This window comes from Sinohyriopsis cumingii, chromosome 2, assembly GCF_028554795.1.
Source record: "Sinohyriopsis cumingii isolate HCF-2022 chromosome 2, ASM2855479v2, whole genome shotgun sequence".
Lineage (NCBI taxonomy): Eukaryota > Metazoa > Mollusca > Bivalvia > Unionida > Unionidae > Sinohyriopsis > Sinohyriopsis cumingii.
The window spans coordinates 36,301,308-36,328,427 of record NC_142962.1 but is presented as its reverse complement, the minus strand read 5'-3'; the positions used below and the strand labels follow the sequence as shown (position 1 = coordinate 36,328,427).

Genomic DNA, 27,120 nt, shown 5'->3' with positions numbered 1-27,120 from the left:
TCGTGCACAAAAAAATACATATAAAATTTCAGAAGCCATACAAAATAATGTCTTACCAGAACCTGTGTTATAACAGAGCAGTCACACTGTACATTTCTACAAGTGGATACTGACAGCAATACATTTCTACAAGTGGATACTGACAGCAATACATTTCTACATGTGGATACTAATAGCAATACATTTCTACAAGTGGATACTGATAGCAATACATTTTTACGTGTGGATACTAATAGCAATACATTTCTACAAGTGGATACTGATAGCAATACCAGGTGTAGCACAATAGTTCTCCAACTTGTTGAGACAAACAAAAGTATGAATTAGGGCCAAGGTCTGGAAAGATGCCTGAGCCACCTTGTCAGTGGGAAGCCAAAGGGGGCAGAAAACAATCTGAATATATATATTATTGGAAGCATCTCCTGCACTTTTTTACATATATTTTTCTCCCTGGATTTTCACCAGTCTCAAAAATGGCCACGACAGCAACCAAAACAGAGGACAACATCCAACTGATGGAAAATTCTCATCCTTGATTATATTCCTGGAATTACAAGACTGGAAAACAGGGCCTGATCCAACCAATAAATGTGTTACTTGCATTAGTTTGGGATGCTGATTTTCACTTTTCATTCATTATCAAATTACTATGAAATCTAGTTAATAGTGTAAAAGATTCTTCATTATTATTAAATTAACAGGTCTGCCAACACAGATAGGCACAAAAATGAATGGATGCATACTTTTTTTCCATTCTCTTGCAGCATGGGTTAAATAACTAGGAATTGTCTAAACAAAACTTGTAGAGTCTAGATTGAGACCAAATTTTTTAAAATAAAAAAACAAACTGTCCATCACTAATAAATACTGATGTACTTACATATAATCGGATCAAGAAAAACAAACAAATGGTCATTGTTATGAAGGAAGAAGTCTCCTTTTTTCACAAAGTAATCCTATCTAACAGGGGTTTCAGAAATGAGTCATCTTTTCTACAAATGTGCCCCCTAGATTTCTGGATGAAGGCCAAAATGTTCACTTAACCTAACTCAAACATAATGATTATACTTTTTGGTGAATGAACATAAAGAATGTTGAATTTTAGATTGAATATTGTGCCAAAAGGGTTTCAATATATTGAATCCCAATGGATCTTCATTCTTTTTATATTCAAATGTAATTATCCAACAAAACACACAGACCAAATTCCAGACTTACCCCAGCTATTGCATGGGCCAGGAGTGTCTTGCCACAGCCAGGGGGTCCATGCAACAGGAAGCCTCGAGGTGGTGTTACACCTAGCTGACTGTACACTTCTGGGTGGCGAAGGTGAACCAGCAACTTGCACACCTCCTGTAATATATGCATTGATCACTAAGTAAAATCTTTATTGACTAAAAAAGCATTAAATAAATTCCTTACTGGACACCATGAAACGTTGCAAGGCATCATTATTAACATTTAATGTTACTATTACAATACATGCAAGCTTAATCAATTTCTCTTGTACATCATTTAATAAGCAATCTTTATGTGAGAACACGCTCATGGGAAATGTACCTTTCATGTAGGTCTAGCACAGATACATTAAAAGGCAATACAATTCAGATAAAAAACAGCTGACACAAAAAATTACAACTCTTTTGCTTATATTATTAAAGGAGAGACTACAGTAGACAGATTAAAAATAACTTTTAAAAATTACCTTTAGACCAACTTCATTACCCCCAAAATCAGCAAATGTAACTGTGGATTTTTGAGCTTGCACACCTGCAGAAAACAAAAATACAAAATCATTCATACATACATACATACATACATACATAGATACATACACATGCATGCACATACACACATACATATGTACATACATACACACACACACACACACACACACAGGATAATATCTTTAGCCTGAATATATGCAGAAAACAAAAACACAAAATCATACATACATAAACACAAATGTAACATGCTTCTAAACCTGAACGTCCATCCATCATTCATCTACTGGACAGTAGTCTTTACTTATGAGGTTTAGCTGTATATGTATTTAATTAGATGATTATTCAAATAAAATTCAACAAAAGTAAAATATTAGATTTTAAAGATCAGTAGAAAAACAAAACAGTATTCATTCCTTCTTCCCTGCAAAGTATTCTAATTAAGGTGATATGTAGCATAAACTATGTACATGTATTTAAGGTTTCAATCTGTTCTTGCAAATATTGTTTGTAAAGTCCAAGACAATTGTTTCCAATGGGTTTTCAAGGATTTCCAAATGTTTTCAAGAAATATTTTGTCCTGTGAAAATGTAACCTTTCCCTACATTTACTTTTGTTCACTAACAGTGTTGAGTGTTATTTTTGACACCATATTTTATCCCATTTTATTTATTTATTCATTATTTTTATGAGAATATATAAAAATATTTTAAAAAATTGATGAAATACATATTGTTTAGTTTGGACATTTTGTATTTCCTTAGATAACTTCAAGAGTGTTTTATGATATTCAAGGTCATTTCAAGAACTAAACTAACTGTTTTTGGAAATTCAATAAACTTTCAAGGCAGCCAATCAAAATCATGGATTTTTCAAGATTGTAAGAACTCTGTGCCAAGGACATGATCACCAGCTATTTCCACTTTTTCATAGGAAGATGATTCTATGAATTATGATGACAACAATTACCAGTTAGCAAATAGTAGAAAAGCATTATTTCTGAGCAAACTTTTCTAAAACAGCTTTTAAAAAATCAACATTGTTCTAAATACTTTTATTTTCAGGTTTGGCCGAGTTTTTATCTCCATCTCTCTTTGACTTTTTCCTTAGCCTTCTGTCTGACACCTGAAACAATAAAATTTAAATTCATACATACAGAATTTGAAGCAATTATACTCTATGTTCTTAATTGAGGATATTATATATATGGGGCCCAGAGAAATCATTTTCAATGTAAAGTACTTATTCATAGATACAAATGCAAATTGTATGTGATTTTCTATGAACTCTTGGAGGAATTCGAGTTCCTTGCAAAAATTTATGTAAATGTCTCTTGAGGCAACTAATAAACTCTTGGCCAAAAATAACTTCAAAAATCCAAATTAAAACTGTTTTTTGTTTTCAAAGATGTAAGATTGGCACCATAAGAACCAACCTGAAATGATAATAAGACTGGTGGCCACACAAGATATCAGATAAGTCATTTTCATTCAGAACTGCTAGACACCATATCAAGCCTTCTGGTGAAAACCCATTGTTGATATGACTGTCCATTTCGGAGAAAGTGATGATAATAAAATTCCAAATTTGGCTACTGTGGTGGCCACACTGGCTGTCAGATCAAAACCATTTTTTTGTATGACCAACTAGACATAAAAATTATCATATGATGATTTAACCATCCCTTCTGAAGAAGTAGCGATAAGATTTTCAAGATGGTTGCCTTGGTGGCCATATTAGATGTCAGATACAGCACCATTTTCACTAAGGTGCAACTAGGCAACACAGATGTCTTTTAGTGTAAACATATCCATTCAGGAAAAGTAGTAATAAGATTTCTAAAATGGTCACCATGGTAGCCACACTGGATGTCAGATTGACACCAATTTAATTTACAGCCAACAAAACATCATAAACAATCTTGAAATGAAAACTCTATGTCAATCGATTCACAAGATGATTTTCAAAATGGCTACCATCCTGGTCATGCTTAGCATCCAAGGTTCATCGATGTCACTTCCAACCAACTAGACCCTGACTTGAATGTGTTCGTAAAGTTTTAATGACAATTCTTCCAGTAGTTTTGGAAGAACAGTGATAATAAACTTATGAGAACATAGACAATGCTAGGCTCATGAACTGTGAACATTATGAACTATACTGAGTATTTAAGCATTATAGATTATCATTCAAAATTCTAATTGACTTAAAACAAGTTATTTCAGTATCTTAAGGCTCCTTAAATGTTTCTTAGACAAGGACTGTATTTCTACATGAAGAACTGTATTTATTTATTAGACAAGGACTGCATTTCTACATGAAGAACTGTATTTATTCATTAGACAAGGACTACATTTCTACATGAACTGTATTTATTCATTAGACAAGGACTGCATTTCTACATGAAGAACTGTATTCATTAGACAAGGACTGCATTTCTACATGAAGAACTGTATTTATTCATTAGACAAGGACTGCATTTCTACATGAAGAACTGTATTCATTAGACAAGGACTGCATTTCTACATGAAGAACTGTATTTATTCATTAGACAAAACTGTACTTTCTTGAAGGAATATAAATTGTTCAGCTAATCTTCCATCAAGTCACATAAGCACTTTCTTTATTTCAACACTGTCTCTCTCAAATTATGTGTGAAACATTATTTTAGGGAATTTACAATTATGGGTTTTCTGGGTCTTCATATTTTAAGGCTGGTATCTATGATGAAGTGCTTGCATGTCTATTTATACAAAAAAGATACATTTATCATGTCTGTGATAACACCATTAAACTGAAAGTTCTCAAAACTGAAAATTAAATTTGGTCCCAAAGGATTTTACTTCTGAGTGGTGGTTTCCTTGTATGTGATAAGCTCGTATGGTAAGTAAAAAAACTATGACATGAAATGCACCTGACTAAATTTCTAAATGAAATATATACAGTTTTCAAAACATTTGCTAAAAGATTGTTTCATTATCTGCATTTATCATGTAATTTTTTGTTGGTTTTCATCACAGATTTAACACATCTTTACTGATATCATGCAGAAGAAAGTGGATCTAAGTATCTTTCCCAAGGACACATTAAGGTAGCCACTCACTGCATCCAATACAAAGTGATGAAATTAAATGAATAATTTTAACCTTCAACTCAGCTTACAGGAATAATTTTGACCTTCAACTCACCGTGTAAGAATAATTTTAACCTTCAACTCGAAGTGTAAGAAAAATTTTGACCTTCAACTCACCGTGTAAGAATAATTTCAACCTTCAACTCACCATATATATTTTTAACCTTCAACTCACCTTTTATAAATAATTTTAACTTCAACTCACCTTATATGAATAATGTTAACCTAGAACTCACCTGACACTCATTTAGAATTCTCTATTATTAAAATTTTAAAAGGAATAACTAATAAGCAAAAGGCAGCTGCATGTATCAATATAAAATTGCAAAGATGTGTTCCTGCATTCTCTAAATGGATGCTTCTGAAACTTTCAGCATGATGAAATTTTTCTAAAAGAATCAAAGGTATTAAAGAAATATATCAATGTTAAAGATTAATAACATACCTGCTCTTTCTCAGCTTTTTCTAATTTATCCTTGTCCAATTTGTCTGATATATCCAATTCTAAATCTTCATCTAACTTCCTACAATTCTGATTAGAAGTCTGTGGCCGAGATTCAGCAGAGTTATCTCTCTTGGGATATCTTTGTCCTAAATGTTTCTCAGCAGGTGGAGTTTTGGGACTGTATTGAGAAGCAATATTTCCCTTATTCAGAATATCCCGTTCTCCTCCCCTATCAATGAAAAAACTGACATCACTAGACCTTATTTCACCAGACTGTTTTGGAGAAACTGAACTGAATGAAACTGTCTCCCCTGATGGTGAACTCTTTTCTGGTACAGATGACAGGTCTGGAAATTTATGCTTGTTTGTACCTCCCTCTGTGCCTGAATCTGCTTTCTGAGGTGTTTTTTTGTACAGACTGGACATCATGCTGTTCATTGTATTGGTGTCCTTCAGAGAGAAAAGGAATACAGTCTCATCGCACATATTCACTATCCATTTATGGGACTATTAACTGGCACAACACATGAGAAAAAATTAGTATTCAATATATATATATATATTAAATCAATTTCTCTTATCCTATGTCTTTTGTGTGTGTGCAAGCTTACATGTGCGAATGTGTATATGTGTGCATCTAGATAACTCTCTTGATAACGTGTACCCTGATAACTTGCGCCCCCGCTAATAACACAGGTTCATTTGTGATCCCATTTTTAAATCAGAAAATACCCCAAAACTAATCCCTATTTGTTGAACTTGAAGAAAATCGCAATCAAAATTGGTAACAGAAACTTTGATATATCGCTCATTTTATTGTTGAAAACAGTAGATAGGACCTAGAAATTTTAATCAACATTATGAAATATCAACTTTAAAAAGAAGATATAAAATTTGTTAAATTTTCTTTCCAAACAACATTCTTAGTACACCATAACTAACGATATTCAAGGAAATTTTGATCAATGAAAATGTAACTTATGCCTAGTGGAGACAGCACTTTAATAAATAAATACCAGTTAAATATATTTTATATTAACTGAAATTTGTGTTCTAGGTCTATCTTTTAGTTCTTTTTAAGTGTAATCATCATAATTGCAATGTGTCCTCTTGTAATTAAACATAAAATGTGTCAATCTACCATAACAGCGATGTCCGCAAGAGGTTCTCTGAGAACCTTAAGTGCTGACCGTGTTTTGACCTCGGACTAGCAGAAGCATTTGTTGTATTGTTAAACTAAATAAAAACAAGCCTCCTTTATGCAGCAGAGAGGGTGAAAGACCACTTGCTGGAAGATCCATATATGAAAAATAGAACTTCCTACGAAAATGAAAAATATAAGGTCAGTAACATCGAACTGAATCCTCTTACCGACTGAGAGTTTCTCTAATTGGGTCAGCTTATTTTTGTTACTTTATCTTTGTCATTTGTGTTTTTCAAAATTTTAATGCATGTTTTTGTTTACTCATTGGGACACTCATTTGTGGTCACACCATCTCTGCTGCTGTAATGTGTAATTAAATCATTATTATATCAGTCTCTCAACCAATGATTTTATCAAGACCTATACGATATCATGATCTAGGATCATGTAAATTTATCGTGATAAATCTGTGTGGGGTAGATTGTGCCTTTTAAAAGAAGTTTTTGAACTTAATTATGTTCATGTCCCCACTACACCAAGTCTGATGAATATTTTGCAGAGTATGTGTATCGACTCCATTAAACACGACTAAAATATTGCAGTTATCTCTAATTACTTTAGGTATTTGTGTATCTCACTGAGTAATATAAATCACATCTGTGTTTTTGTGACTGCCTCGAGAAAATATTCTTGCTGGATTTGACTGTTTGTCCAGCATTACATCATCATATACTACAAGATTATTAATAAATCCATCAAGGTCATCTACAGATGGGGTTTCATCAATATCGGTGATAAAATTAATAATATCACTGCCATCCTCATACAACAATTTAGCATTTTCGTTAAAATCTTTAAGCACATCATAGCATCGCTGATGGTGCAACTAAATATAATTTATCCCACTTGAGCCATCTCATTAATCAAATTAAGCAGTAAGTGTGTTTTACCAAATCCAGATGGACCTATTATTATCATTCTGATGGCATTTGGTAATGCTGAAATGTTTTACTGGTTCTTGCTTTTGTGTCACTGAGAAATCAATGACATGCATGTTGTAGAAAAGATAATAAATAATATGGATTTATATTGTGTTTGATGCAGAGCATCCACCCCCACTAGTGCATTAGCAACAATAATAACAGAAAAAAATGTGCACTTACAGGTAAATGTGTAAAATGTGGTACAAAAAATATACATTTATTTTGTCTCATATGAAAAAAGGTGGTGATGTCACTGCTTCATTAGGAAAATTACCAGAAGCTCCATGGGCTAAGTATCCACCCGGATATAATTATTGTGGTCCTGGAACTCGACTTGATATCCAATTTGACAAGCAAGATCAACCAAGATCTGGAGAGTATCCAATAAATGCGATTGATCAAGCATGTCAAGTTCATGATGTAGCTTATAAAAATCCAGATCTGCAACAATGACATATTGCAGATGTGAAGTTGATTGACTCGTTAAATTCCATAAAAAATAAATCTTTCTGAGAATCATTAGCTAACTGATTGATAAGATCTGCAATGAAAAGTAAGCTAATATTAGGGGCCTGTAATTAATCAACCGATTATTATGGAGGGTAGACCAGTGATAAGTAAACTTGCTGATGCAGCAAATGTCAAACGTTCTGTTGCTGAAAATTGGTTGGCATGACAGGCAATATGGCAAATTTATTTACCACCACCTAAATATATTCAAGATGCACATTTTGATGTCAGCACTCCTAATGAAGTTCATCAAGCAGATATTTTATTTTTACCACATGATACTATTAAAATTGGTACACGCCAATCACATACATACAAATACATGTTAACCGTCATTGACGTTGCAAGTAGATATAAAGAAGCAAAACCACTATCAACTAAAACAGCAGCTGAAGTTGTATCTGCTTTTGAATGAATTTATCAATGAGGACCCTTGTGATGGCCACATTTACTACAGGTTGATCCTGGCAAAGAAATTCTTGGTGCAGCATCACCTCTGATGAACAAAACATAACGTCAAAATCAGACAAGGACATACCGCAATTCATCGCGATCAGGCAATGGTTGAACGATTTAATTGAACACTTGCTGAGTGGTTATTTGGATATCAATATGTAAAGGAAATAATCCAGAAAGATATGAGATCTCGCAAATGGGTTGCAAGATTACCAAGTGTGATAGGTGCATTAAATAATGAAATTAATCATGCAATTTCTATGAAACCCATTAATGCAATTACAAAAAACATATACCAATACAACGACATGATTCCTTTTCAAAACAACCAGTATTAGGTAATGTGACTGTATGATATTTATATAAACCCAGTGAACTTGAAGATGGTAAAAAAAGAGCGACTGATCCTATTTGGAGTATTACAACACATAAAATTTTTTGCATGGTAAGATCCACAGGTAGACCTGCAATCTACAGACTAGATTCAACTGCTCCTCAGCATGGATTAGTACGCAAGCAATTACAAGTAATTTCTGAAGACACAAAATTACCACCGCATTCACTTTTGTAAACTAGCACTTCAATGTCGATTACATTCAAGACAGGTCAGCATCACATTTTCGTGTGTGTGACTAAAATTACTATTAACTCTATCTACGGTAAATTGTCTTGGACTATTATTTGAATAATGCCACAACATTACTGTGTTACAGCTTGCACAATGTTTTATTTGCTGTTGTTTCAGCGTCATGATAATTTCAACATCAAGATCAAAGTTATTTTTTTGTCACATTGTTTATAACCAATTTTTTTCTTACTACATCATCACTATTGTCAGCAGCAGTTTGATTATTATTTTCTGTAAAGTCTATGATAACCCTCCGGAGCTGAGATATTCTTCTGACTCAAGACACTGCAAGATAAATTAAATCTGACCATCTGATATGATCATCAACAATCCAAATATTAATATCAGAAATAGTTAATCCCTGTGAAGAATGAATCATTATAGCATATCCTAGAGTCCACAGAGTTTTGTCCATCATTAATGCGCTCTCAACAACACTGACAGGAACTAAAACATCATTTAGTACAAGATTTTGTTTTTGTGATGATCCTGGAATTTCAATTTCAGTATTTTGTTGTCAAGTATCGGCTGATCGATAACACAATGGTACAAGTATTTCTGGAAACTTTTCTTCATGTAACATAAATAATTGTTGTTGAAGTGTATCACAAACTATCTTTCTACTTCCAACTATCAAATCATCTGGTCTCGCACATTATTTCACACTGAATTTTATTTGGTTGTAGTCTGATTAATTTCTTAAACTCTCTTAATTCTGGATCAAGTGCTCTATGATCGTCATTGATTTCCCCATAATAATCAACAAAATTCTTTAACCATTCGTATGGAGACAATCCAACAAAAGGCAGTATTACAAATGCAATACTTGGAAATGGTTTAATGGATCTATGACAGAAAAAAAATAAACCAATGGGCTGAATCAGTCAAGGCTAAAGGAGTTACAATAAATGATGTTGCTGAATTAGGAAAGAAATTAAAATTCCCAATAACAGAAAGAACAATAACAGGAGAGATTTTGTTCAAATCAAAATATAAATTGAAAGGAGCTCTGATAAATAATATTGATCATAATGAACATGCATGGACATCTCAGTAACAATATTTCCATGAAATCAAACTGTTAAATTTTATAACGGTGATGTATTTGATTTTATTAATGAAATAAATAAGAATGATCCTGTATCAGTATGAGTTGAAATTTGAAATTATTCAGGGTTCTGATGATGGAAACTATGATCAGTTTGTAGGACCTAATGGAGATATTTATCATGCAGAATCTCTTCATGAAGAAATGAAAAATCTTGCACTGAAAGATATCAACAATCATGAAAAGTTGCTCAGTAATAGTTTTATTATTCCATCAGTCACTATTTCTTTTGCTGGAATTGCTGTTGAAAAGTTCATGCTGAACTCAGGATTGGTTGAGCTTGCTGATATCATCGCGGTTTTTGACGGAGTTGTATTCGCGACGATCTGTTGTAGTAACTTGTTTAGTGTTGACATTATTGTTATTTACATCAGTGTGGATTCTATCACAGTCATTACTTCTTTGTAAATCTTAATCATCTCCGTTAACTCAGTATGTAATGTTATTCCATCGCTAAGCCCTGAAGATATCAACGAAGATAATTTTGAATATGCTAAAGTCGAATTGTAATTTTATTGTATACTCAAGTAATTTTGTATTTGTGCATGTGCATATTTTTTTGGCGATTATATTAAGAATACCACCCATAACACAAACTGTTACAACTGCTGGTGATGTCATTGTTATTTTTGATAGTAATATGCAGGTTCCAGCAATAAAAGCAGAAGCTGAAGAAACAATTATGTCAACAACTACACATCTGCAATATTTTTTTACTTTTACTGTATACTTGTCAACAATATTTTTTAGTTTTGTTTGCCATTCACATGCTTGATTGTATCTGTAATGTTGAACGTTGATTGAAGAGCTCATTATATTTTAAGAAGGTGGTAGTTTAGCAACTAATTCAAGACACCAATAGTAAAACACAGGGTTGCCTTTTTCTTCGGGTTCCACCATGAATGTTCCCTTGTCGTTTTGATCCAACATAACTAAAAAATATCCAGTAAACTCGTTAATTGGATAATGCCGTGATATTGTGGTGGATATTGTGAATGTCATAGTACCAAGTACTGAGAATCTATATTGCCCAGTAACGTCAGCGAGATGTTTAATGGATTTATTAAGTGGAGACCATAATATTGATCCAGATGTTACTGCATATACTACACTGTCGGTGAATTTTTTATGTCAGAGAGCTTAATATCAACAACTGCTAGACTTACAAAAAATGCAACAATGCTGAACATGCATGGACGTCTCAGTAACAATACTTCCACGAAATCAAACTGTTAAATTTTATAACGGTGATGTATTTGATTTTATTAATAAAATAAATAAGAATGATCCTGTGTTTCGAAGAAAATTTGCAAACGCTTGTACATGAATTAGTATATTCAGATCTAAATGTGGTCATTCCATCATCGATTGTCAGTAACATGTTCATCATCGGAATGTTACTATCACTGACATATTTCTTCATTGCAGCATCATCGCTTGATTCCGGTTCTCCAAGACCATTAATATTATTATTAGTCATATTGAGAGAACCAGTCATTATATCACCTGCAGTTAGAAAACGATCATTTATCTCAGGTCTAATCATGTTGTTGTTGCTGTCTACATATCTTTTTGTTATCACATCATCATCTGATTTTGGTTCTCTCACATTAGTAATTGTATTTTTACTTATATTAATACCCCCAATTCTTCTGATGCGTTCAGCAATTTTTCCCATGACTGATAGAACTGATTCCTCTTGAGCTTTTAATTTTACCATTTTTAGTAAACAACAGTAAGTTATCTTCTGTTGCATCTGGAACCGCAGAATAATATGTCAGCGGGATATTACACGTCTTTAATCATCATTGTTTATCCTGAAAAACAACGATTTCATTTTGGTCCATATTTGCAAGACTCAAAAAATTAGCGAGTTCATCCTTGACCTTGTCAAGGGTTGCATACTTAGACAAGCTGCCTTGAGGTCTACTCTGAGTCTGACTCAGAGAAGATCTTCTGTAAATATCGACCATTATACTTTATGATCTTTTTAAAACAATGGTGCATGGTTATACCATCTGCTTGTACACTCGTGCATGACTTTATGAGGTGGTATCATTGATAATGACACAGCATCAAGTACAGCAATTACTTCACACCTGCATATGTCAGATCTGCTATTGTCTGTGGTGGTAATGTTGAATACCAGACTGGAGTTTTATTGTGTCTACTTAATTAAAAAATTCTTTTGGTGGAGCCAACCCATACAAATCAAAATAAACAATTCCAAGTGGATCAATTGCATATGCCACCCAATGAGTACCTGGATCAGAACTTTTATCAAGATCAATGATACCAGTTTCAAAATTGTTGGGTTGTTTCAGTAATTGATCACGCATAAAACACTATATTTAATGTTTTAGTTGCATTAAGTAAATCAAAATTTGACATAGGAAGAATCAGCGAAGTTTTCCTGGAAGTCTCAGACCTTTTCCATATCAATGAGGGGTTACTGACAATCTTAGACTGTTTCCCTTATTTTTAGAAGTCTTTCTTATGTGACATGTTGCTTTCTTTAATGCCATTCCAGCAGCAATTCCAACAGCACCAAGTGCAGCTGATTTTGCAACAGCTGAAGCCACATCAGCTATTAACACTGGTATAGCTGTGTGAAGTGGGAATATACCACCTGTTTTAACCACGTCTTTAATGGCATCCGCATAAAGATCAAATTTAACATGGGTATTTGATCGTTTGGCGTTACTGAAGTGCTTGAGCTGACATTCAGTCAGTGATAGTTTATTCTGACCAGCTCTGATCTGATCTTTTTTTAGTGTTATTTTTGTTCCAGAATTCAATTTTTGATACTGATTGTAGTTTTTTAATCTGACCAGGAGTCAGATTGACACTGACATGATGACATGACATTATATTATCATGAGCGATTAATTACATGATTTTTACTGGGGAATCAATAACTCTCATTTGTCCACCAACAACTTCAAGTAGCATTGTTTTATCACTGAGGTTAACAGTGATTGCTCTGTAACCACCAGCAGATAGTTGAGCTACACGAGCTCAGAAGTGTATATCAACGAGAGATTTCCTGAATAAATCCAAATGTTCTAATGAAAAGTAACAGATTTGATATAATGTTGTGAGATCCCCCTGAGATATCTGTAAACCAGAATCAACATTCTGATCAGGCCCCATAAATGTCATCAACCTATGATAAGCACGTGCAACATGATTTTGATCAAAATTTAGCAAAACTTCTTCAGAAGGTTCTTGATGTCCATCTATCCTCAAAGGAACTTCAGAAACTCCAAGTGTGTCAAATACCATTGGATTTTATTCCTGCAAATCTACTCTGGCATTTTCCTGAAATGCGAAGAATATGTTGTGGTGCTGATACCCCCTGCTGTGATGCTATATGCCATGTGAATAACCCAGCAGCATTACTTTGAACACTATCTGCAGTCACTGTCAACCATGACAATGCTGATTTAATGCCTTGACCCATGAAAGATAACAATCGTTGTTCTTCATCGATCGATGGAGTAATTACTGGCATCCAAAGTGACAGTTTTGTATTACTTTACTAGCATTGATTGCGTTGGGTCGCCAGATTGCATCACTGTCGGTGGCTTTTCTTACAAGTACCATGGTGTGTTTAGCGCCAAATATAACTTTTCTAACATTTCTAAAGAATCCAAATATATGTGATAGTGGAATCAAACACAAAAAATTTTCTTCTCCATTTAACATTTTTCTGCGTGTTGCGAATCCCAAGTTGAAATTTTCATTCACCACTGTAACTTCAGTTCCAGCTGCATTCATTATCACATTATTACTCATGAACTGATCAGTTGTATCCTTTGCAAACATGACTAACGGACCAGCTGACCTCGAGTAATCATCATTGTATCTTGCTAAACCCAATATCGTCGCAGCAATATCAACATTTTCAAGACATGATTCAATGCTTTACTAACATTTGCAGGCATAACTTCAGTGCTGGGTAATTTTAGTGGGTGAGGTGTTTGTCACATTAATTGTGCTAGTCTGTCCTTGATTGCCGAGAATGCTTTACCAGCAATATCACCAACAGCACCAATACCTTTATCATGAATAACACCAATAGCTTTCATTGATAATTGTTTTGCAATTGGTATTGCTTTTTGGGCTATCCTTCTAAACAGACCCTGAACAACATCACAGAGTCCATCTCCATAGCTAACTTTGTATGTTGGTAATCACAAATTCATCACCCTGACCATTACAGGTCAATGCTGAGCATTATGTATAATCATCTTATTTTACTGTCACTGATCTAATTGTATACCCTCAATCACTGTGATAATCATCAACGATTTCATCAATAAGGGACCAATAAACGTTAATGTCCATGATACCGCCTGTAAATAATCGTTGACAAATATCAGCTGCTTCATTAATAATTTCTGGAGAATTATTTCCAGCTCATTTTCCTCCAATCAGAATTTCTAGTCTATCTATGTCAGAAAGAACACTGTTAGGACAAGTAATAAGACTGCTCTCTGGAGTAAAAAACCCACTTCCGGTTGTTTCTTTCTTACCTGGTGAAGAATGTAATTCCCACACTTGTCTAATTCTCTCAAATTACGGGTCTTTTTCTTTTCTTTGTTCACTCTCTCTGATTCAGCTTCTTTTTCTTGTTCTCTTTTTTGTTCAGGTTCTTCATCACTTATTGTTTGAGATGGTTGCTCTTGTACTGCTAATAGTTGTAATTTTCTAATATAGTTATTTACTCCATCAATAAAATTATTATATTTTGCATCTTTTTTTCTATTGATCCTATCAGTTTTATAGTGTATTTTATAAACCCAATCATACCAGGTTTTACTTTTTACATATTTATTAGAATACTCAGGTTTTAAAAATATTTTTCTATCGTTATAACTTCTCACGGCAAATATAGGTAACTTTACCTCTTCAATATTCCTTATGTGGAGAACACTATCATCATTAAATTTATTATTTGCATAAACTTTTTTTTGTTTTGATATATCACCCTCCATTTCATCCTCCATAATATAAGCTTGTTCAATATCTTCAAGTATTTCTTCAGCTATGTCAACAGGCAGAGCAGCATCTACTTCAGCTGAAAGATCTCTTGACATCTTTTTTGTATTTTTTTAGTTCTTTCTGCTATTTTTTCAGTTGCTTTAGTAGTTTGCTCTAACGTGGGAAGACCTTTGGTAGCCTCTGTAACTCCTTTGGTAGCCTTCATAACTGGTTTAAATAATTGTTCTGCACCTTCTGAAAATTCCACCTGAGACTCCTGACGCAATTGGAATTGCTGCTTGAAAGCATCATGAACAGGGATATATTTCTTAATTGCCTCTAGTCACTCTCAAGCTAATCCAGCTGTGTGAGATTCCATTATAGATACAGTAATGATTTAATTACTCTCACACTACAGTAGCAGAAAGGGTGCAACCATAAATGAGTGTTCGAAAGGTAAACAAAAACACGCATTAAAATTTAGAAAAACACAAAGAACAAAAATGAAGTAACAAAAAACTAACACAATTAGAGAAACTCTCGGTTTTGGTTAGACATTATTAAGCTTATATTTTTCATTTTTCATAGGAAGTTTTATTTGTCATAAATGGACCTTCCAGCATGTGGTCTGTTCACCCTCTCTGCTGCTCCTTTTCTATTATCAATTTAATTATGTCTTTCGAATCAAAGGAGGTGGATTTAACAAAAAAGTTTAAAGGCATACAAATCCAACATGCTTAAGAACCAGTGGCCCTGTCGTATGACAGGTAACTCCTTTCAGTTGATTGATCGAAAACTGTTATAAATGTTATTGTGTATGTAATCTAATCAAACTACCTTAAATTAACCTAGTAAATCATAATTTATTAAAGCAAGGCAACCAAGCTAAACAAGTATTTCATAAAATAAAGAATGTTGTTTCACAGATAAGGACAATTGTGGGGAAAACAAGTTTCTGAGAATTCCTGAATTCACACATATAGATATCCTCAAGGATGATAACAAGTTTCACAGTTACCTGCAATAAAATCATGGTATCAATATCTTACTAAACAACTAAAAAATCGAGTTTTGATGTAGACGATGGTCTCACGAAATCTTGTTTGGTAGCATATCAACAGTTAGTTTGGTTTCCTGCTTGGAAGATCCCAATACCACCAATACCACTCCTGGAACAGACTAATCAACAAAACAAAAAGCTGTGACATAATACACAAATGATTTTGCGCACCGTGTTGGTTGTTGAAACCAGCTGGAATCATGTTTTCAATCTTTCAGATGTTGAACATTTTAAAAATAAATGTAAATTATACAGAATAATGAATGACTTCATCGGGAAAAGTGCTTTATTGACAATTATTCTTGATGTGATTGTACAATGAGGATTCAGTCATTAAACAGCCCCGTTTCCCTCCCCCAAACCCCGTGGTTCTCTGGATGTCTAGCGGATTTTTTTGAGGTCCCTTGGTAACTCGCGCCCTCGCTTATAGTGTGGTCTATGTTTTTGGACCCTGATGTGCACGAGTTATCATGGGAGAGGTGAATCTATGAATGGATGCATGCATGTATGCATTTATGTATGTGTAATGGTACATTTGCAAAATCACAGTTATACAGTTGATGCTCTACTTGGTGAAAGGAATTTCTAGAAGACCATTTCTTCCTTTTCTTGATAGTAACTATCCTTGGGTTGGTAGTTCTTAACAGGGCTTTCCAGGGTTCTCCTCCAACAATTATACTGGATGACATGTATAGCCTATCTTGTGCCAAGAAATAGCATTAAACCCCAAAAACAACAATTTCTTCCTTTTAAATGATGAGAGTTGAAACCATAGTTGATATTCATCAGCGATAACAAGATTCTCTAATCAGATGATGTAGTGGACATATTGGATTTCATTAATTACCAACAATTCAGCATACAAAACCCCGTGTTGAAGTGACTTTCTGTTCGGATTATTAACTATAACAAGATTTTTAAGATGGATGCCATGTTGGCCATATTTTAGCACCATTTTTACTTAGTTCCGAGGGGCCGCGAGTGGCTGAGTGGTCTAAGGTGCTCTCCGTTACAGATCATTGCCATCTCACCTCTGTCTGCGTGGGTTCAAGTCTCGAATTCAGCCAATGTGGGTATGTGAGAAAGCTTACCAGTAGCTTCTCGAGGGTTGGTGGTTCTTTCCGGGGATTTCTTGGTTTCTTCCTCCACCATTAATACTGGCCGCCATGTATAGCCTATCATGTGCTGAAAAATGGCAACAACAACTTAGTTCCGACCAGACACCACAAGAAGTCTTTTGGTGAAAACCCAATGTCAATATGACCAGCCAACTGAGAAAAGTAGTGATAAGTTTTTTAAGATAGCCATGGTGCAGTCAAGAAGTGAGATTGACACAATTTTCATTTATGACCAACTAGACACCACAGTCTTCAGTAAAAAAACCCAGGCTGATTAGACCATTCATTCAGGTGAAATAGTCTTGATAATAAGATTTTCAAGATGGCCACTGTGGCAGGCATTTTGAATGTCTGAATGACACCATTAAAACCAACTAAACATCTTAAGAAGTTGTTTGGTTATTAAAAAACCATATTAATATAACCATACATTCAGGAGTATATGAAGTGGCCATATTGGACAACTAATTCACAGCATTTTCATTTTGAACCAACTGTACATCATAGGAAGTCTTCAAGTGAAAACCTCCAACCAATATTAATTTTCATAATGGCCACCAACTAGATATATAAGAAGTCTTCTGGTGATAACCCCATGGCAACATTACTTTTTGATCCAGAGGAGCAGCATTTCAAGATTATCGATGTTGTGGCCATACTGGACATTAGCTCAAGATCACTTTCATTGAGGACCAACTAGACATCATAAGAAATCTTTTAGTGGAAACCCATGTTGATATGCATATCCATTCAGTAGGTCTAGTGATAACAAGATTTTCAAAATGGTCTCTGTGGTAGTCATAATGGATGTACGAGGGTAATCATTTTCATTTAGGACCAACTTAGACAACAAGAAGAATGTGTTGTGTGTGTAAAGTTTCATGTTAATCCTCCTAATAGTTTAGGCAGTGTGTGTGTGTGTGATTTGGGATTTTAACATAGCTTTAACAATATTTCAGTCATATCACTAGGATATCTGCAGTGGGACAGTTAATAGTGTTGTCTAGCAATGGGGCATCATGCCGAAGACATGTTGCATGATGTTCCACCCAGTCACATTATCCTGACACCGGGCCGACCAGTCCTAACACTAATCTCTTAATGTTGACCACCAAGCGAAGCAGCTGTTAGTACCATTTTTTGAAATAAGTCTTTGGTATGACTTGGCTGGGATTCGAACCCATAACCTCCCACATCTGAGGCAGACGCTCTAACCACTAGGCCACCGGGATGGTTAATAGTTTAGGTATAGTATAATGAGAAACTTGTGATAAAGGATGGATGGACAACAGACAATAAATGCAGGATGCACAACAGGCCATCCCATAACTGTCTCTGGTCTATGACCAGTAGAGCTAATAAACCACATACTTTTAAACAAGAGATTCTTTAAAGGAATATATGCTCTGCTGCTCAAAAAGAACTTCCAGGAATCCAACTTATGACAATATCTTCTATTAAGCACCTGAATGCTGAAACTGTTATTCTTCAGCAATAAGATTATCGTAAAATTAACTGTTGTGGATGTTAGATTGGCATCATTTTCATTTAGGACAAACAAGACACCATAAGAAATCTTTCGTTGTAAACTCAATGCTGATATGACTTTCAGTTTTGAAGAAGCAGCAATATGAAATTTTCCAAAATGGCTGTCATGGTAGTCCATTATTTTTAACAGACTGGTATGGCCACTTTGGAGGCCACATTAGGCTGCTGATCAAAACAATTTTCATTTACGACAGACAGATATCATAAGAATTCGTTAAAACTCCATGTCAAGCTGACTTTAAATGCAGCAAGAGTAGCAATAACAAGATTTTCAAGCTGGCTGCCACGTGGCCATACTGGGGGTCCAGGTGGCACCATTTTCCTTTAGGACCAACTGGACATCATAAGAAGTCTTTAGTGAAAACCACATGTTGATATGATCATCCCTTCAAACTGAGTAGTGATAACAAAATTTTAATAAGCTATTGTGGCCATATTGGATGTCCAGGTGGCACCATTTTCATTAAGGACCAGCTAGACATCATAAGAAGTCTTTTAATGAAAAGCCCCATTTTACATACCCTTAATTCAGGTGGAGTAGCAACACAAGATTTTCAGGATGGTCACTGTGGAAAATCCAGGTGGCACCATTTCCATTTAAAACTAACTAGACTAATCTTCAGGTAAAACTCCATGCCAATACGACTTTTAATTCAGAAGTAGAAATAATTTCCAAGACAGCTGCCATGGTGATTATACTGGATCCCAGATTGAACCATTTTTCGTTTTTGACCAACCAGACAGTATAAGAAGTCTTTTTGTGAAAAGCCCATGTTGAAATGAACATGGGTTATTTAGACCATACTCAATGTCTTTGCAGTGCCATTTTCATTTAGGACCAACTAGACCATGGAATGAATGTATAAAGTTATTTAGACCATACTCAACGTCTTTGTAGTGCCATTTTCATTTAGGACCAACTAGACCATGGAATGAATGTACATGTATAAAGTTATTTAGACCATGCTCAACGTCTTTGTAGTGCCATTTTCATTTAGGACCAACTAGACCATGGAATGAATGTACATGTATAAAGTTATTTAGCCCATACTCAACGTCTTTGCAGTGCCATTTTCATTTAGGACCAACTAGACCACGGAATGAATGTACATGTATAAAGTTACTTAGACCATACTCAACGTCTTTGCAGTGCCATTTTCATTTAGGACCAACTAGACCTTGGAACGAAGGTACATGTGTAAAGTTTCACTGCAATCCTGCAAGTAGTCTAGGAGGAGAAGCAGTAATAAACTTGTAAATAACATGGATAGATGTCAGACAACCGACAACAAGAAACTTGTGCTAATGGAAGGACTAATGCTGGACAACAGAAACCATGTCATCCCATAGGCGCTTGTGGTCTATGACAAGAAAACATAAAGATAATTCAAAAGATTCCTTCATACAAACAAATCCAAATAAGCACAGACATTAATACTCATTTTAAACATGCATGTTATGAACTGCTTTACCTCATACTGAACATATTCTGGATTCTCTGATGAAAAGCTGCTTTCTTCATCACTGATGTCTGAACTGTAATAGACATCAAAGGAACTAACTTTTACAATTAGTCATGCAGTGGTCAAATTTGTCAGGATAATTGTGACGAACAATTTATATACACTTGTTATGAATAGTTTAATTATGCTTCTTATCAGATATTTTAGCTCATTTGTTATTATACTTATCGTAATATATAAAATGCAGTCAAGAAAATTGTCTGCATGTTACATAATGAAAATTGACGACTTCAACAGAAGGTACAGATGACAACCACAAACCAAGCCATGTACAATTTTTACACATAGTTATACATCGAAAGTTATTTATGCTACTAAAAGAAATGAACTACATATATATTTTACCTGTCTGCTGTACGAGCCTGTTTTTGTTTCAGATGTTTAGCCTCAAGAGCACTAAGTTCATCTACCTCTTCATCTTCTTCCTCCTCCTCCTCCTCCGCACATATCACAGAATAAGCTTTAAAAAGGATCAAACAAGTACTTCTACAGATTATTGTTTACAATTATGATTAAATAAATTGCTATAAGATTAGCATGAGATCACACAAGTATTATCCATCTGAACTAATATGTCAGATTATGGGACATAACCTGCAGCCTACCCTAATCCCCACTAGATGATATTAAGTGAAAATAAAATTTTCAAATTCAAAAGGGAGATTATTCTAAAAGGACTAATTTAACAAGGCAAATCATATATAGGACACAACATTTTGTCATGATAAGAATGAATACCAAGTTTCATGAGATATCTCAAACATTTCAGAAAATACTGACCACAGAAGAGTGTGACTGATGGACAGAAAGACAATGTTTTAATATAAATGAGGATAACTCTTAAAATGCCAATCAGACAGACTCCATTTTCTGCAGTCAGGTCATGACACAGTTTCATGGAGAAATCTCAATGGATTCAGGGGATATTAAGCAAAGAAAAGTATTACAGCTGGAACAAGTTGGCTGCAGTGTACTGTACTCAAACTTTTCAATGGGTACAATAAACTTATAAAATCTACGTTATTCAACAAGTTTGATTTAAACTTAAAGCAGGCTGAAAAATTTCACAATATCTCCAAACCAGGTGTCAGCTTATCGCAAAATGTGTGTGTGTGTCTATATACACACACATACATTGTAGACCTTTGTATATCCAAACCTCATCCACTACAGTAAAATTCTTACATAACAAACTTCAGTCACTACAATTGAACTTCATTTATTAAAATCTTTTAACACCTTATATCCAACTTCATTCACTGCAGAGACCGCTCCAATGGCCTAGTGGTTAGAGCGTCTGCCTCTGATGTGGAAGGTTGTAGATCTGAACCCCGGCCAAGTCGTATCAAAGACTTATAAAAATGGTACTAACAGTTGCCTTGCTAGGCACTCAGCATTAAGAAGTTAGTGTTAGGACTGGTCGGCCTGGTGTCAGGATAAGGTGACTGGGTGGGACATCATGCTACATGTCTGGAGCATGATGCCCAAGTGCTACATATTACTATAAACTGTCACACTGTAGACATCATAGCGATATGACTGAAAAATTGTTAAAGCTACATTATAAATCCAAATCACACATGCACACATTCATTGCAGAACTTTTTTACATTCACTACAGCAGAACCTTATACATCCAAACCTCATTCACTAGTGCAGAAGCTCATATATCCAAACCCTCATATATCCAAACCTAATTCACTATAGAACTTCATATATCCAACCCCATCCACTACAGTAGAACCCAATATCCAAATTTCATCCACAACAGAACCTTATATATTAAAACCTAACCAACTACAGCAAAATCTCATATATTTAAACGTCATCCATTACAGCAAACTTCATACATCAAACCTTATCCACAACAGTAGCACAAATATCCAAGCCTTATTCTCTACAGCTGCAGAACATCATATATCCTCTGAGAACAGAAATATTTTCACTGTAGAAAGTGTTTATGCCTACTTTTGCTTTTATTTTCATATAAATAATATATACATTGGCAGGATAAAAGCAGTACCTATGACATTTGCTTAAAGATCACATGACTCTATATGAAGAGTTGCAACAGATTTTAGCTTTCCCAGATCAATAATCTAAAAACATCATTTAAAACCCCCAGATGTTCTGAAAAAACCCTTGAAAAATATCAAGGGTACAAAAATAAACTTGACTTGAAAAGTATGGAAACCAATGCAAGTACAAAATTAATGAGAATTTTCTTGAGTATATAACAATTTTAAAACTTTTATTCAGGAAAGCATGCTCTTCAACAAAAATGTGCCAGACAGAAAATATAAATGAATTTTATGGACTGATGGTGTACAAAAATTCAGTGGGTATGAAAAATTATGGATAATGCAGTCCCACCATCTGCTAACTTATCTTGTCATGATAATGTACAGTTACTTTAGCTAACATGCTTGACACTCCTAGTCTGCTGACTTATCTTGTCAAGATAATGTACAGTTACTTTAGTTAACATGCTTGACAGTTACACATTCTGCTGACTTATGGCTAAACCTTGTCTTGTGTACATTGTAAATGATATGCATGGCTAAACCTTGTCTTGTGTACACTGTAAATGATATGCATGGCTAAACCTTGTCTTGTGTACATTGTAAATGATATGCATGGCTAAACCTTGTCTTGTGTACACTGTAAATGACATGCATGGCTAAACCTTGTCTTGTGTACATTGTAAATGATATGCATGGCTAAACCTTGTCTTGTGTACATTGTAAATGATATGCATGGCTAAACCTTGTCTTGTGCACATTGTAAATGATATGCATGGCTAAACTTTGTCTTGTGTACACTGTAAATGACATGCATGGCTAAAACTTGTCTTGTGTACAATGTAAATGACATGCATGGCTAAAACTTGTCTTGTGTACATTTGTATCCAGATTCTTTCACTGCTCAAATGGCACATGTAATTCCAATGCATTGAAACCTTTCTAAAAACGGCACTCACAGAACCATGCTTATGTCATCTTTCTTGGCAAAGTGTCATTTATATAAATAAAAATAAATATGCAAAGGAAGCAATGAAATGGGGTTCTTCAATGGTGTACTTTTTAAGTCATTAAGCAGATGTCCTATATTTGACCACAAAGGCAGGTTTGAATTATTTGGAAAGCAGATTTGTATTTGTAAAACACGTATACCAGTACTCACACTATACCCTCCCCATGTCTAAATTCATAATTTTTTTCACAACAGCATTAAAATCTAATCATCATTGTATGCATACAAACATGCAAACCAAATTTAATTTGTCTACCTCTAGTGGTTTTTGCTTGGGTGTGCTCATACTAAAAAAAATTTTGGTCAAATAAGTCAAAACAATTAGCAAATGTGTAAAACAAATTTTTCTACAACAGCCTGAAAACCATACTTATGACCAAGTGTGTAAATGTCACTGCTGCAAGTTTCAGTTTTTGTGCTATCACACTAACACAAATCCATGTTGGATTTCCTGACTTACAGATGGACAGCAGCAAAATAGCAAGCCTCCTTAAGGAAGTTTCTGCCTCAGACTTCAAATGGCATAGATGGCAAGTACCTAAGATTCTACGATGCACAAGTTATCTTAATATGAAATTTATGCTGAAGGATTTTTTAACCACATTGAAAGAGTTGATAAAAGCCATCTAAATTTACGAGTTTTTTGAAGAAGAAAAAAAAAGCCAAATTAATAAAATTATTAAAATATATCGGACAAAGAAAAATTTCATTGATCTTCACAGTAGTTATCATGAGTCACTGTACACTGAAAAATGAGGGTACAAAGTACAGCATGATTTACACATTAGTGCAGCACACTTGTGGATTTACACATTTAATCCACACAAGAAATGCATACATTAGTGTAGCACGCTTGAGAATTTACACATTTAAATACCAATCCACACAAGAAATGCATACATTAGTGTAGCACGTTTGAGGATTTACACATTTAAATACCAATCCACACAAGAAATGCATACATTAGTGTAACACGCTTGTGAATTTACACATTTAAATACCAATCCACACAAAAAATGCATACATTAGTGTAGCACACTTGTGGATTTACAGTCCTTACCTTTCCCAACAGTTTTAGTAAATGCATTTCTCTTCTTTCTTGCATATTCCCTGAAGATAAAATATGGCATATTATTATAACCCTAGGATCAACTGGCTGTTTCAACTGGTTTCAATAGTTTTGAGTGCTATTACATACTTAGCACTCCAATAAAACTTAACTTAGATCAAATTTTGGCCTTAAAGCAAGACATGTGAGAACTATATCTCACAAATTAAGACTGAACTGCATGTTTATTTTCAAAATGACACACAAATACCAAGTAAAATACAATCTCTGTTTTGCTTGGTTTACCTTGAGGTGAAAATATACCGTATTTACCATATATATTTTAGGGCATGATAAAATAATAATTTTTTCCTGTCCCAGAATTTACAATAGATCATATGACCCATGACTTAAAAACAAAATAAATTAGTGTTGAATATGCACTCCCGCACCCCACCCTCAGCTACTGCACTCTGCAATGAAATAGATAAACAAAGTGTTTATTTGATAAAGAAAATGAAAGACAATAAACTTGAGTTGTTATAATTTATTCCTCTATGAGCATTGAAGAAAAAAAATATCTACAAACTCTGCATATGTATCATATGCATCCATACTTTAGTGTGTATTGCTTATGTCAGATTGTTGCTGTTGTAGGGTTTAATGCCATTTTTCAGCACAAAATAGGCTATACATGGCAGCCAGTATAAATGGTGGAGGAAGAAGCCCGGAAAACACTGGTAAGAACGACAACCCTCGAGAAACTACTGGCAAGCTTTCTCACACACCCACATTGTCCGAATCCGAGACTCGAACAGACAAGCTTTTCCACATACCCACATTGGCCGAATCTGAGACTCAAACCCATGCAGAGGTGAGATGGCACTGATCCACAATGGTGAGTGCTTTACACCACTTGGCCACTCAGGGCCCCCTTATGTCAGGTAACACATGACACACTGATGTGAATATAGAGAAACCAATCATGTTTGGTTGGACTCAAAGGTTTGAATATGTTATCCGACTGAAAACTGGATCCAACAAAATTGCAAATGAGAAAGAAAGAGAGAAATAGCAATCAATTGCTGGAAGGCATCTGCCATTCACATATGACATGGTGTAAGGTGCAAAATAACCAAGATTGTATTATGTCAAGGTTAACTAAGTTACAGTATCACTTAAATAAAAATCATAATTTGAAAATACATTCAATGTGAGTGCAAATGACAATCTTTTAGCTAGCATATCACGAAAGGTTATTAAAAAAGCAAGTTAACGTTGTATATACTATTTACCCTGCAAACATCAATGCCTGTTTGTTGTTGTGGAGTTTAACGCCATTTTTCAGCACATGATAGGCTATTCAAGGCGGCCAGTATTAATGGTGGAGGAAGAACCCTGGAAAAGCCCCCGGAAAGAACCAATGACCCACGAGAAGCTACTGGCAAGCTTTCTCACATACCCACATTAGCCAAATCAAGACTCAAACCGACGCAAACATAGGTGAGATGGCAGTTATCCATAACAGAGAGCGCTTAAGACCACTCGGGGCCCCCAATGCCTGTTTGTATGAATTATGACTACAGATGACAAAACAATAGAAGCCTGGGTAATGAATAAACATAACTGGCAGTGAGCAATAAACTCACCGTCTGAAGTTACCGACAGGATATCAAATACAAAGGTTATTTTATTACAAAGCAAGCCGACCCTGGAAGCTGACTTTGGATTCTTTTATGTGTGCTGATTTTTTTCTTTTAATACAAAGTCAGCTGACACAGGTAAGCCAACTTTGGTTCCTTTTTACTGGAATTCATGGGAATTTTGAAGAAAAAGAGGAAACAATGTAAATGTTTTTTAAAGCAAAATAATTTAGCACTTCATGCACAATCCATTATCTTCCAGAAGATCTGAAGGAGTAAATAAAATCATTCAATGAATTCATGATTTCGCCAACAACACGATCATTAACATGGATGAAACTCCAGTGTACTTTGATCTTATTCCTGGATGTACTGTCGATATGAAGAGGGTTAAAGGTTAGAATTTGCACAACTGAGACAACATTTTTTACTTTAGTCCATGCAGTTTCCGCTTCAGGTATGTGTTACTTCCAATGATAATTTTTCATGGCTAAAAAGATTCGTGCACCGAAAGGGTGGATCATACATGTGTAGGAGAAGGGTTGGGTTGATGAGATGATGATGCAGTGGGTTAAAGAGTTTTATCTCAAGCACACAGTTTCTGAGAAGAATTTTGTGTTAAATTGGTCAGTCTGTGTTGTGCAGTGTTGGCAGTGAAGTCTTTTAATGGTTTCTCAATTTTATTTTTAGTAATGGTGGCAATATTTAATGGTGGATCAGCTTAATTTGTATGAAACTGAAAGCCTTCTTTGCAAGAAATATTTCTGGCAGAGTGATTTTTGAGAAAGATTCAAAAAGGCTTTTCTATTTTTAACTAAGGCAACCATATTTTTGCATTATCTGAACGAATTTTAAAGACCTTCTTGCCAGGATGCTGTCAAATTTGGTCAAGCTCTGTTCAATGGTATTTGAGAAAAAGCTGTTGAAAGATTCTTTCCACTGTCAGTTAAGGTTGCCATATTGGACGATGGATCAGCATTCACCAACAAATATTGAAAGGATTTAATGCCATTAACCTTCCTGTAAAATC

At 34.7% G+C, this 27,120-nt stretch overlaps 1 protein-coding gene across 5 annotated transcripts in view; it reads right to left on the bottom strand.

The window, feature by feature from the left end:
* LOC149804631 (nuclear valosin-containing protein-like) overlaps positions 1 to 27,120 on the bottom strand; it is a 107,407-nt gene that overhangs the window by 61,806 nt on the left and 18,481 nt on the right. For all 5 annotated transcript variants that reach the window (XM_089942679.1, XM_089942704.1, XM_089942671.1 and 2 more), the window contains exons 4-10: positions 24,460 to 24,509; positions 20,712 to 20,826; positions 20,316 to 20,379; positions 5,303 to 5,752; positions 2,777 to 2,849; positions 1,706 to 1,770; positions 1,219 to 1,353 (exon numbers count right to left, since the gene is read on the bottom strand). In XM_089942679.1, coding sequence (XP_089798805.1) covers positions 1,219 to 1,353; positions 1,706 to 1,770; positions 2,777 to 2,849; positions 5,303 to 5,752; positions 20,316 to 20,379; positions 20,712 to 20,826; positions 24,460 to 24,509 — 952 coding nt within the window. The remainder of the gene's footprint in view (positions 1 to 1,218; positions 1,354 to 1,705; positions 1,771 to 2,776; positions 2,850 to 5,302; positions 5,753 to 20,315; positions 20,380 to 20,711; positions 20,827 to 24,459; positions 24,510 to 27,120) is intronic.